This window comes from Bubalus kerabau, chromosome 13 (genome assembly GCF_029407905.1).
Source record: "Bubalus kerabau isolate K-KA32 ecotype Philippines breed swamp buffalo chromosome 13, PCC_UOA_SB_1v2, whole genome shotgun sequence".
NCBI lineage: Eukaryota > Metazoa > Chordata > Mammalia > Artiodactyla > Bovidae > Bubalus > Bubalus kerabau.
The window spans coordinates 20,481,089-20,494,109 of NC_073636.1; the positions used below are offsets into that span (position 1 = coordinate 20,481,089).

The 13,021-nt window shown below is 42.2% G+C and overlaps 1 protein-coding gene across 1 annotated transcript in view; it reads right to left on the reverse strand.

The window, feature by feature from the left end:
- The window catches only part of CCDC7 (coiled-coil domain containing 7), a 262,345-nt gene that overhangs the window by 133,760 nt on the left and 115,564 nt on the right, over window positions 1-13,021 (reverse strand). The window contains exons 24-25 of the mRNA XM_055543752.1: window positions 8,612-8,719; window positions 2,633-2,731 (exon numbers count right to left, since the gene is read on the reverse strand). Coding sequence (XP_055399727.1) covers window positions 2,633-2,731; window positions 8,612-8,719 — 207 coding nt within the window. The remainder of the gene's footprint in view (window positions 1-2,632; window positions 2,732-8,611; window positions 8,720-13,021) is intronic.

Sequence of the window (13,021 nt, forward strand, 5' to 3'; positions counted from 1 at the left end):
TATACATCAGTGTCTCTTTTGCTGTCTCATACACAGGGTTATTGTTACCATCTTTCTAAATTCTATATATATGCGTTAGTATACTGTATTGGTGTTTTTCTTTCTGGCTTACTTCACTCTGTATAATAGGCTCCAGTTTCATCCACCTCATTAGAACTGTTAATTTAGTGAGGGAAACAGACACCTTGCTGGCTGTGTCTCAACAGAACCTCTGGTTCTGAGTTTCCTGACAGGGGCCACTGTGTCCAAGGGGGACAAGGGAGGGGATGAGGAAGAAAATACACAAACACCTGAGACAATCTCCTTCCTCTTCTGGCTGACATTTGGTTTCTGAAAACTTCTGCCCACACATGGTGAGCTCCTTGCCACTGGAAACACTGTCTAGTTCCCCAGCAATAGAGGGTCAAGGAAGGGATGGATGGACTCTCCAGCACACATCTTGTGCCAGGAAGTGAGCCATGGTGGCCAACACAGCCCCATGAGACTCAAAATGGTGATGAACTTATTACTAATAACGTGCTCTCCACAGTGACCTTAAGATGAATCTGACAACTCTATTTTTACCCAGAATACTTGGCTTTTCCAAATAAGCAAGATTAGAGATTCTAGTCCCCAAGACTGGCTTCTAGTTTACCAAGGACTGTTATCTCCACAACTCTGACACCAGGATGAGAGGAACACAAGTAATGCCTTTTGACCCTTACTTAAACCTGACCATGGTGTGGGTGCTTTTAGACATCATAAACTTCTATTTCATAGCTCCCACTGCTGAATACATAATTGCATGCATGCTAAATTGCTTCAGTCATATCTGACTCTTTGCAACCCCATGGACTGTAGCCTGCCAGGCTCCTCTGTCTGTGGCATTCTCTAGGCAAGAATACTGGAGTGGGTTCCCATGCCCTCCTCCCGGGGATCTTCCCAATCCAGGAAATAAATCTGCAGATCTTGGCTCTCCTGCATTGTCAGACAGGTTCTTTACCATTTGTGCCACCTGGGAAACCCTGAATATATCATTGCTGCTAAGTCACTTCAGTCGTGTCCGACTCTTTGTGACCCCATAGACGGCAGCCCACCAGGCTCCCCCGTCCCTGGGATTCTCCAGGCAAGAACACTGGAGTGGGTTGCCATTTCCTTCTCCAATGTGTGAAAGTGAAGTCTCTCAGTCGTGTCCGACCCTCAGCGACCTCATGGACTGCAGCCTTCCAGGCTCCTCCGTCCATGGGATTTTCCAGGCAAGAGTACTGGAGTGGGGTGCCATTGCCTTCTCCGGAATATATCATTAGTACAGATGTATTTTCTATGTGAACTCGAACTCACATAAGCCCCAAGCCATGATGAGCACTGCTGTACTCAGGATCATTTCAGTGGGGCACATGGAAGAATGCAAACCTACCAGACTACCAGTGCCTAGAGACATGTCTCCAGATCAACTACTAAGCAAAGGATAAACAAATGCTAGCCATCTTTGCTGACTTTCAGTAAGGCAAATGTCTCTGTGAGATTATTTCTCCATTCAGTTTAACTAAGTAAACCTTTGCAAAGAGCCTTGCATGCCTGGACTGGACTACAGAACTACTGTACTAGAGCTCAGTGCTGTGGTACTGATCAGGACCCTGGCCTTACCTGACATTGTGACCGTCCTAGAGGCTCTTGCCCCAGCTGAGGGAATTAGGTATGAAGGAATTCATGTTGCAAATGCTCCTTCAATGTCTCTGTCCACACAGATGATATGATCAGTTTGCTTTTTGCTTAAAAGGTTGCAGTACACCTTTAATGTCCTTGCATAAGGCCAAGTGCAGGAAGAAGTCCCATTCCCAGATGGGGCACTGGGCTTCCACACTATTGTTGACATCCTCATCCTTCTGGTGCATCCTGGCATGTGTATCATCCCACAAGGCCAGATGCTATGTTGACCATGCTTAGCAGCATAGCAGGGTCATTAACAGAAGCATGGACAAGGACCTTGTGGGAAAGGGCAATACACATTATTCTAGAGATATCTTCCAAAATTTGTCCTGTCAGTCACAACAAATGAGAGCCCCACAAAACTCTGTGGAACTATTCTGCTACTGGCACTCTTACATTCCCCTCAGGGGCCCTGATTGCAACCATCTACTAAGTTCCAGAAAAAATACTTGCATAAGAAAGGATCTCAACTAATAGGATGGTCAGGAGGCAAACAAAAAAACGTTCCCAGTCACATTTTCCCTTGAAACTTCTGGTCTGATTTTGAGATAAAATTCTCAGCACTTCTCTGTTCATCAGTTAGTCTTTGGAAGATGGCAATTCCACAGGACGGGATTAATCTGGGACTCTCTATATCTAACTTCCTGGAGTAGGGTGAAAGGTACATACCTCTTGAAGACAATTATGTGCCTTTTATTGGTTTGGTGGATACTGAGTGCATGACCCATGACTAAGAAAAATACTACAATCAGAAATATTGACCAAGTATTTCACAACTTTAGTTTTTATCCTCTAGTTATCTTAGGATATTTATACATTAGGTCAAAGTATAAAATATCTACTATATATATGTATACACACACAATTTATGAAGCAAAGAATAAGATCTTTGGCTGTAATTAATTTTAAATAATTTAAAGTTATCTGTAATTAGTATACTTACTGTGTTTTTTCTCTTTTTGTTGCTTTACCGTCATTTGGCTTTTTGACATTGATTCTTGATGGTCATGCATAAGATTTGCATCTGATATTTTTTCATGAGCTACAAGAGAGATATAGTTAGCCCACTGAAAAGAAAAATACATCTACTATGAAATCTCTACATATCAAATTCATAATAAGCAAAGAGAAATATTCTAATTTTTCTGATGTTATAGTGAAGTTACCATAATGCTAGATCTGATAACACTGTGAGAGGAGTTTTAATAGATGTGTTTTGAATCTTTCTCATTATCTTATAAATATTTCCAGGCATTATATATAGTTTGTATTTGTCTCTGTTTCTCTTAGGTTATTTATATTTTATAGATTGACATAGACTTCAGAGACCAACAAAATATGTGTACCATTTGCTAATTATTGTTTGTAACTGCATATAAATGTTCATGCATGGGAAATTGGATAAACAATCTATGTACTATAAACTTTGTGAAGTGACGTGAAAGTCGTTCAGTCATGTCTGATTCTTTGTGACCCCATGGACTATACAGTCCATGGAATTCTCCAGGTCAGAATACTGGAGTGGGTAGCCTTCCCCTTCTCCAAGGGATCTTCCCGACCCAGGAATCAAACCGGGGTCTCCTGCATTGCAGGCGGATTATTTACCAACTGAGCTATCAGGGAAATTCTATAAACTTTGTAAATTATGCTAAATAATATGGTACTATCAGATGTATGTAAAGATGTAAAAGGAATCAAATGAATCTCTATAAACTGACTTGGAGGGATTTCAAGGAGATAATATTAAGAGAGGGAAAAAAACACAAAAGGAGAAATGTATGGTACCTTTCAGATAAGGAAGATGGGGGAAAAAGGAAATAAATAAGAAAGAGGAAGGGAGAGAATTAGAGAGATAGTTACCTTTACAAAATGACACACAAGTGAGATAGAAAAAAAAAATGTAACTGGTTACCTACAGGATGCAATGGAGCAAACTGAGGAAGAAATGGTACTCCCTTAAGTATATCTTTTTGCATAGTATTTACTTTTGGAAGCAAGTTCAGGTTCCACATGTTTCAAAAATAAAATTAAAACAAAAAAGAGAAACTAAAACTGAAAGCAAACTTAGAGAAATTAACCTACTGAAAAAAACAAGTACTAATGCAAGTAACTCATCAATACAATATTTGACATATACCCTCATTCATGGGCAGAAGAGTGGAGAGATTGACAATATATAACAAAATATTTCCAGTAGGCTTTTTTTTTCCATATGAATAGGCAAAACAATTTCAAAATAATTTTCAAAGTCTAACAAATGAGTAAATGTGTTATTTAGAGAGAACAGTCGCAGAGTGTGTGCATGTGTGCTAAGTCATTCAGTTGTGTCTGACTCTTTGTGACTCTTTGGACTGTAGCCCATCAGGCTCCTCTGCCCAAAGGATTTTTCAGGCAAGAATACTGGAGTGAGTTGTCATTTCCTTCTCCAGGGGATCTTCGTGAGCCAGGGATGAAACCTGCATTTCCTGTGTCTCCTGCATTGCAGGAGGATTCTTTACCCACTGAGCTATCAGGGAAGCCCCTTAGAAAGGAAATACACATATGAAATGAAAGAAGGCAGAACAAGTCCTGAAGGGGTGAAGCAGAATTGAAGATTTCCAAGATTTATCATGAATTCTAAACATGTCTATGCAGGTTTATATACACATATATAGGTATACATGCTAATGTACATGTATAAAATATGTATGTATGTGTAAATACATATATAAAAATGTGAACATACTTAAGAAACCTGACTCCAGTCTAGATCTTACATGTGATCTTTCAGGCAGAATCAGACATCTATAACGGCATTACCTGGAGTTAACTTTGGGGCTTCCCAGGTGGCGCTAGTGGGAAAAAATCCTCTTGCCAATGCAGGAGACAAAAGGGATACAGGTTCAATCCCTGGATTGGGAAGATTCTGTGGAGGAGGGCATGGAAACCCACTCCAGGATTCTTGCCTGGGGAAATTCCCTGGACAGAGGAGCCTGGCAGGCTACAGTCCATGAGGTCACAAAGAGTCAGACGCAACTGAAGCAGCTTGGCACACATGCAGCACGTACCATGGGGAAAAGAAGTTTAACTCACAGAGACTTGATGCACAGCCAGTGCACTGCGGCCACTGGAGAAGCTGCAGTCATGGACACAGCCCTCCCTTCCCACCACTCTCTTAAGCACACTGCATTCTTAGCTCAGTCACCGTCAACTGGAAGCCTCAGTGTGGCGGTGGTAGGGGTGGACTTGATTAGGGCATTGTACTATTCCAGCACTGCCACTGACGGCATTACCTTATGCGAGATGGGTGAGGAGGGACTGAAGAAACTTTTCTCAGTTACGATTCAGTATTCAAGATGTTTCAGAGGATCCATAAATTACCAAGAGTCTTTTGTCTGGAGCTCCTTCAGCTGTGAGATGATACTCTTCTACATCTCATACCAGGTTTGCACTGGTATTAATACATCTAACCCTCACCTATAGCTGCTCCAAGTGGGGAAACAGAACATGGCTATAGCTTGGGCCCTTTCCTGCTTGAACTATTGCAGTAAGTGAGTAAACGTTTGTTACTTTTAGTTTGGCTTGCTATTTTAATTGGCCAACTCAAAAACTGGTCTCTCTCTCTCAGACAGCAAGCAAGGTAAATGAAGCTCAAAGCCTTTCAGAAGGCACACTTCGGGATGGCACACTTTGAGATGTGCTTAGTAAAGCTGTGGGACCTTCTGGGGTGAGGTGGGGGAGGGTACCACAGGAGCATTAGCAAGAGTCTGAGCGGACCCTGGGGCACTGTGACAGCCAGGCCAGTGTGCTTTGGACAGGGCTAGCAACCACACAGGGTGCCTTAGGAAAGTGCAATTGTATTTCTTTAGGCTTTTCAGTTCTGAGGGGGAACAGGATCTTTTCTCTAGACCTTGATTCATTAGCCAAGACACCTGCTGGGTCAATCAAATTAGATTCACCAGAGGGGCTCTGAGAAAGCTAGGGCAGCAATTTGTGTGCTACTGCTTATGGTTCCGGAGAAGGCAATGGCACCCCACTCCAGTACTCTTGCCTGGAAAATCCCATGGACGGAGGAGCCTGGAAGGCTGCAGTCCATGGGGTCGCTGAGGGTCGGACACGACTGAGCGACTTCACTTTCACTTTTCACTTTCATGCATTGGAGAAGGAAATGGCAACCCACTCCAGTATTCTTGCCTGGAGAATCCCAGGGATGGAGGAGCCTGGCAGGCTGCCATCTATGGGGTCGCACAGAGTCGGACACGACTGAAGTGACTTAGCAGCAGCAGCAGCTGCTTATGGTCCACTAGCAATGGGATGTAAAGCTGTGGGAAACCCTGCATGTCTAGCTGTACACACTAACTACTGTTAGCTCTAAATTTGCTCCTGGGACTGACAATGAGCTACTGAGATGTATGTTTTAACGAAAAAAAAAAAAAAAAAAGAGAGAGAGAGAGAGAGCCATAGGATCACTGTTCCCAGTGGCAAAAGAAAAGAAACCTGGTAGTTTGCCTTCATACTAAAGGTATTAATCTTGTTAAACTTAGTGAAGGAGAGGGGCACACACACACTGTGCAGAAGGTACAAAATACCTTCTTTAGAGAGCCTTGACAGCAGTCATGTTGGCTGAGGAGGTGGAAGAAAAGTGGGGAATAAAAAGGGCATACATTTGAAACTCTCTCCTTCATCACTAGGGAATTATTTTGGATCTGACAGAATGACCAACCTGTGATGAGTTCTCTACCACTGAAAAACATGTTTGGATCATCACTGCAGAAATGATAGTGCCCCTTTGTGCCACACTGGTGGTCCCAGAGTCTACACTGAGGACAGTGAGATATTTAACCAGATTTGGATTTCTTGATTCATTCATGCCACCCTTGCTAGATAACTATTGAGCTCAAATAAGCCTCCTCATAAGGTCAGGTTATTAGGAACTATACAATCTAGATATTGACTGACAGATTGTTGGACACGGAATAGCACCTACTGCCAATGTAGCAGTGACTGACCAACAGTAAAAACAATGTGAAAATGGTAATTAGTAACCTATTCCTGAACAATCTAGGCCTGGATCCCCTGAAGAGATCTACCAGTGAATATCCAATATGAGATATCAGAGAGATAGGCTGATGGGATTACTACCAAGGAACTGAAGACCCACTGGATGCCTAGAAGGAAGCTGAACTAGTGTCCACCTAGAGATGACTCCTACAACTAATACAGGTATCACTGCTCAGTGCTTTCCACTGAATTTTGACATGAGTATTCTGAGAGCCCACCAACTTCTATCAAGAACTCTCTTGGACTTCCTTGGTGGCACAGTGGATGAGTGCCAATACAGGGGACACAAGATCGATCCCTGGTCCTGGAAGATTCCACATGCCGTGGAGCAACTGAGCCCATGCACCACAGCTACTGAGCCTGAGCTCTAAATCTGGTGAGCTGAAATGACTGAGCCTGCATGCTGCAACTACTGAACCCATGTGCCTAGGGCCTGTGGTCCACAACAAGAGTAGCCACTGCAATGATAAGCCCGAGCATTGCAACAAATAGTAGGCCCTACTCACTGCAACTGGAGAAAGCCCACTCAAAGCTAGGAAGATTCAGCGAAGCCAAAAATAAATAAATGTCTTAAAGAAAGAAAAGAAAAAAAGAACACTTTGCTTTCAAAAATGCACAAGACTATGAGTTAGACCAAGTCCCTATGTCCACAGTGGGAACATGAGGAGAGTTCAGTATATTTCCTGGGTCTTTTGGATACGGTGGTTATATGACTATCATCTCAACTTCTGACACCAGAATGATGGAGAAACACACAATGTTCACCACATAAGGGAGAGAGATCTGGGTAAGCACCCCAGGCCATTGGGTCTGAGGCCATTACCAGTGGGATCCTTACCAGATCCAACGATGGGTGTGTCCCTTTAAATCACTACAAATTTCCATTGTTTTGGCCCCACTGATATACATATCATTAGTATAGGTTAACTGTCAGTGTGAAACCCTGCTATGTATTCCTGAGAGGAACTACCATACTTCCACAAGGCTAACAAAATTCTCTGAATATCTGTCATTAATGCAAAAGTGATGATATGAAAATGCTCCACCATCAAAGGGTGCAACAGACTTCCACTTTATTGATGACATTGTCTTTGGGTCCAACATGGGCACTACTAGACAAAGACTGGATGGATGCCCCACAGACCGACATATGGCAACTCTGTGGAGCCATTATTATGAACAAGGTAGTTACCTGGCACTCTTAATAAAATTCCTGAGCATGATCTGTAAGGGGCAAGATATCTCATTCCAGAAAACAGTGCCAAGCTTTGGTCCTCTCTATTTCCACAAATGAAGAGAAGGCCCAGAGACCGGTGGGACAACTAAGAGATTACATTCTCACATTCCTTATGTATAGTCTGTGATGACGCTCATCTATAGGGTAAATAGAAAGGCCACTTCCTTTCCATGGGGTCATGACTAAGAGGATGCCATGGAGGCCCTCCAACAGGTCATCAGGCTGCCCTTCCCTGGCACACTTCTAATCCCTATTTGTTCTTTGAGTTACAGAATTCAGCAGCATTTCTGTTTACCAGTTGGAGGCTGTGGCAGAAGACCACTGAAATAGGTCAGAGGCACCCCTTTAGGCTTTCAAATGCACATCTCTAAGAGTCAGCTGAAAGGTAAACATCCTTTGAGAGACATTTACTGGTCTATTATAGGGCCTTGGTAGATGCTGAGTGATTGACCTATGACCACAAAATCAGAAATACCAAACAAGAGATATGAATAATTTTGCCTTTGTTCTCTAGTTATCTTAGAGAATTCACACATTAAGTCTTCTATACAGCATATTTCAAATACATACTCATGAGCCAAAGAGAAATAATCTGATGAGTTTAATTAAAAATAAGTTAACATTATCTATAATTATTATACTTACAGCTGAGTCTTCTTTCTTTAGAAGGTCTTTGTTTCTTTACTTCCAGTTGAGTTTCTGACATTGACTCTTGCTCAAGCACAGGATTTTCATCTGGTACTTTATCACTAGCTATATAAACAGAGATATTTACTCCAATAAATGGAAAAATAGATACACTGTTTGATTCTATACTTTCAAATTACTTACAAATGTATGTTAACATTTTCTCATATTTTAAAAAAACTATAGTAAATTATTATAATACTGGACTGATATGAAAATGGTAAGAACAGTCTTAATGATGTATACTGAAACTGTCTCATTATTTCATTCATATTCATAGGTTTCAAATATGTTCTGATTAGGTCTCCAGTTTCCTTAACACTTTAGGTTAAAACATAGTCATAAACCAAACCACAAAATGGTATATGCACAAGATTATTCATCACAGCATATTTGCAATTACAAAATACTCAAAACCATGTATACGTGCAAACTGGTTCACCAATAAACCAAAGTATATACTATAAACTATGGTTTTTCCTGTGGTCATGTATGGATGTGAGAGTTGGACTGTGAAGAAGGCTGAGCGCCGAAGAATTGATGCTTTTGAACTGTGGTGTTGGAGAAGACTCTTGAGAGTCCCTTGGACTGCAAGGAGATCCAACCAGTCCATTTTGAAGGAGATCAGCCCTGGGATTTCTTTGGAAGGACTGATGCTGAAGCTGAAACTCCAGTACTTTGGCCACCTCATGTGAAGAGTTGACTCATTGGAAAAGACTCTGATGCTGGGAGGGACTGGGGGCAGGAGGAGAAGGGGACGACAGAGGATGAGATGGCTTGATGGCATCACTGACTCAATGGACGTGAGTCTGAGTGAACTCTGGGAGTTGGTGATGGAAAAGGAGGCCTGGTGTGCTGCGATTCATGGGGTTGCAGAGTCGGACATGACTGAGCGACTGATCTGATCTGATGGTATTATCAACTATGGTATAGAGTATGGTCTGAACAACTGTGCACACAACTGTAAAGGAAATGAAAAAGATATCATAAACTAACATGGAGGTATTCCCAGTATATAAAGTCAAGTGAAATAAAAAACTAAGGATATCCAATACACTGTATTTTAGGACAGAACAAAAGAAAACCAAAAAAATTGGCAGTTACCTTTACAAAATGAAACATAAGGTAAATCAGAAAACAAAACAGTTTGTTACCAAAGACACTGCAGACCATGCTCACTGAATTACACTTGATGACTACTGTTAGTGCTGTTTGTCCCTGGCACTGGTAGATAGCCTACAATATAGTGAATTTTTGAGACTCATTTTTAATGAAAAAGTATCTAAAGCTCTCAAGATCATTTTGCCAGTGACCTGAGGAGACCAGTCAGACTGGGATACTTCTCCTCAGGAGGTAATTTCTGAGACTTGGTGAGGGGGTGTGTCACAACAGACTCCTTCATTCTGAGTGCTTTGACAGTGACCACTCTGCCCAAGAAAGAGGGACGACAATGATGTGAACACTTGATTCCCTCTCTCCTTCCCCAGCTTGTTTCTTAAGTTTGGCCCACTTATGATGAGTATACTAACACTTAAGAAGGTGATGCCTGATAAGCATCTGATGGTCTTTTGGTTCAACAATGAACATAAAGAAGAGTAGATGATGTGACTGGTAACCTGACTCAGATTACCAGTGTCATTTGTGCAACCCGTGCTGGTTTCCTAGCTATATTAAGCCTCCTTATAAGGTTATCAGTTGGTTCACAAGACAATCCAGATATTTAGTGACAGATTTCAGGGAAAAGATGAACCAATCACAGACAGATATCGTTTAGCCAGTGAAGAAACTGTTCTAAAAATGGTAATCAAGAACCCACATATGGATGATCTGATTAAGTGGTTTCTCAAGGAAATCTCTGGGTCTAGTTACTTAACCGTGGGATCTCAAGGAGAACACTGAAGGGCTGTCCACCAAGGTAGTGGTAGGTAGTGGTCCATAGGTGACCCAAAACCCAGAAACTCTAGAGTTCAAATGATGATGACAACTATGACTAACACAAGTGCTCTTCTTTTGCATTTCCCATTGAATCTTGAGGTGAATCTGAAACACACCCCACCCCTACTTCTTTTACGCAATTTCTCAGTATTCTATACAAACAAGAATTACGGTTAGGCCAAGGTCCGTACAGTCAAAGTTATGGTTTTTTCAGTAGTCATGTACAGATGTGAGAGTTGGACCATAATGAAGGCTGAGCAATGAAGAATTGATGATTTCAAACTGTGGTGCTGGAGAAGACCCTTGAGAGTCCCTTGGACAGCAAGGAGATCAAACCAGCCAATCCTAAAGGAAATCTGTCCTGAATATTCATTGGAAGGACTGGTGTTGAAGCTGAAGCTCCAATACTATGGCCACCTGATGTGAAGAGTCGACTCATTGGAAAAGACCCTGATTCTGGGAAAGACTGAGGGCAGGAAGAGAAGCGGGGACAGAAAGAGAAGTGGGCGACAGAGGATGAAATGTTTGGATGGCATCACCGACTCAACGGACATGAGTTTGAGCAAACTCAGGGAAATAGTGAAGGGCAGGGAAGCCTGGTGTGCTGCAGTCCATGGGGTCACAAAGAGTCAGACATGACTTAGCGACTGAACACAACAAAGCTCCTTAACTTCCCAGTTGTGACATGAGGATATGTGATAAAGTCTCAGTTCAGTAGAGAGATAGGTGAGAATTGCATATCTGGGCCTTTTGGATACTGATGTACATATGACTAAGATCTCCATGACCACAGACACTACAATGAGGAGGAAACAGATAATGCTCACTGGTTTTTGGTCTGAGCTCACCAAATGGAATCGTTATCCAAATTCAACTATAGGCGTATCCTTACATGCCACTAAAATTTTCCATTGTTATGGCTTGCATTACTGAAAGTATTATTGGCACAGATGTATTTTCTACAGCATCTCACTCACTTCTACCATTAAGATCTGATGGGACCTACTGCATTTTGGTTCATTTTAATAGGGCATCTGGAAAACTATTTTTGGGCAAGAGGAGAAGGGGTGGCAGAGGATGAGATGGTTGAATGGCATCACTGATTCAATGGGCATGAGTTTGAGTTAACTCTGGGAGATAGTGAAGGACAGGGAAGGCTGTTATGCTGCAGTTCATAGGGTCCCAAAGAGTGGGAGACAACTTAGCAAATGAAAAACAACAACCAGACTACCAGTGTCTAGCACCTTTACCATCCAAAAACAGTTCACTGTGCTTATTGCTGAGCTTAATGAAACTAGAGTTCTCCAAGTTATTTCCCCATTTATACACACTTTCAGTCTGTGTGTAAGGCCTTGGGATGCCTAGAGACTTGACTGATTATTGTTGGCTCAATGCCACAGTATAGCTCTGGACACTGGCGTTTCATGCTCCTGTGACCTTCATAGAGATTTACTGCCCAAGTAGAGTGAAGTAAGTATGCAGCAACTGATATCACAAATGCCCCCCTTTTAAACATTCCTGTTCACACTAATGACCAGGATTGGTTTGCCTTATGTGGAATGGGTTGTGATATACCTTCATGTCCTTCCACAAGCCCATGATCTAGAAAAAGCCCTGCTCCAAGATCAAGTACTAACCTTCCACTATATTGGACTTACCTAGTGGCTCAGATGGTAAAGCCTCTGCCTACAATGCGGGAGACTCGGGCTTAATCTCTGGGTTGGGAAGATCCTCTGGGGAAGGAAATGGCAACCCACTCCAGTACTCTTGCCCAAAAAATCCCATGGATGGAGGAGCTTGGTAGGCTACAGTCCATGGGGTCGCAGAGAGTTGGACACGACTGAGTGACTTCACTTTTACTTTTTCACTTTCCATTTTATGGATGGCATTCTCCACTGGACCCAAACAAGTGTACTACCCAACAAGGACTAGATTCCATGATGACCCACATGTGACCACATCTGAGTCATTAATGTAAAGATGGTACAAGGACCTAGTATCCAACTGAAATCCCTAGGGGCAAAGTGGAAAGAGGTACATTGTCTCATTCCAAGCTTCAAGGAACTGAGGTTTTTCCCTTCTCTATCCCCACAAAATACAAAGCAGGCCAAGGTTTTTTCGAAGCACTCCAAAATGTCAATCTTATTTCAGTCTCTACCAACAAACACAAAGGACACTCAGTATAGGTGTATGAATATATGTATGTTTATGTGCATGTATATGTACATATATGTGTATACATGAGTTCAACTCTAGGTCAAAATCCTATGTTTGATTTTGCAGGTCCAACCACAGATAATTACAAAGTATCCACCTGACAGTTCTCATGGGGGAATACTTCTCAGTTCAGTTCAGTTCAGTCGCTCAGACGTGTCTGACTCTTCGCGACCCCATGAATCCATCACCAACTCCTGGAGTTCACCCAGACTCATG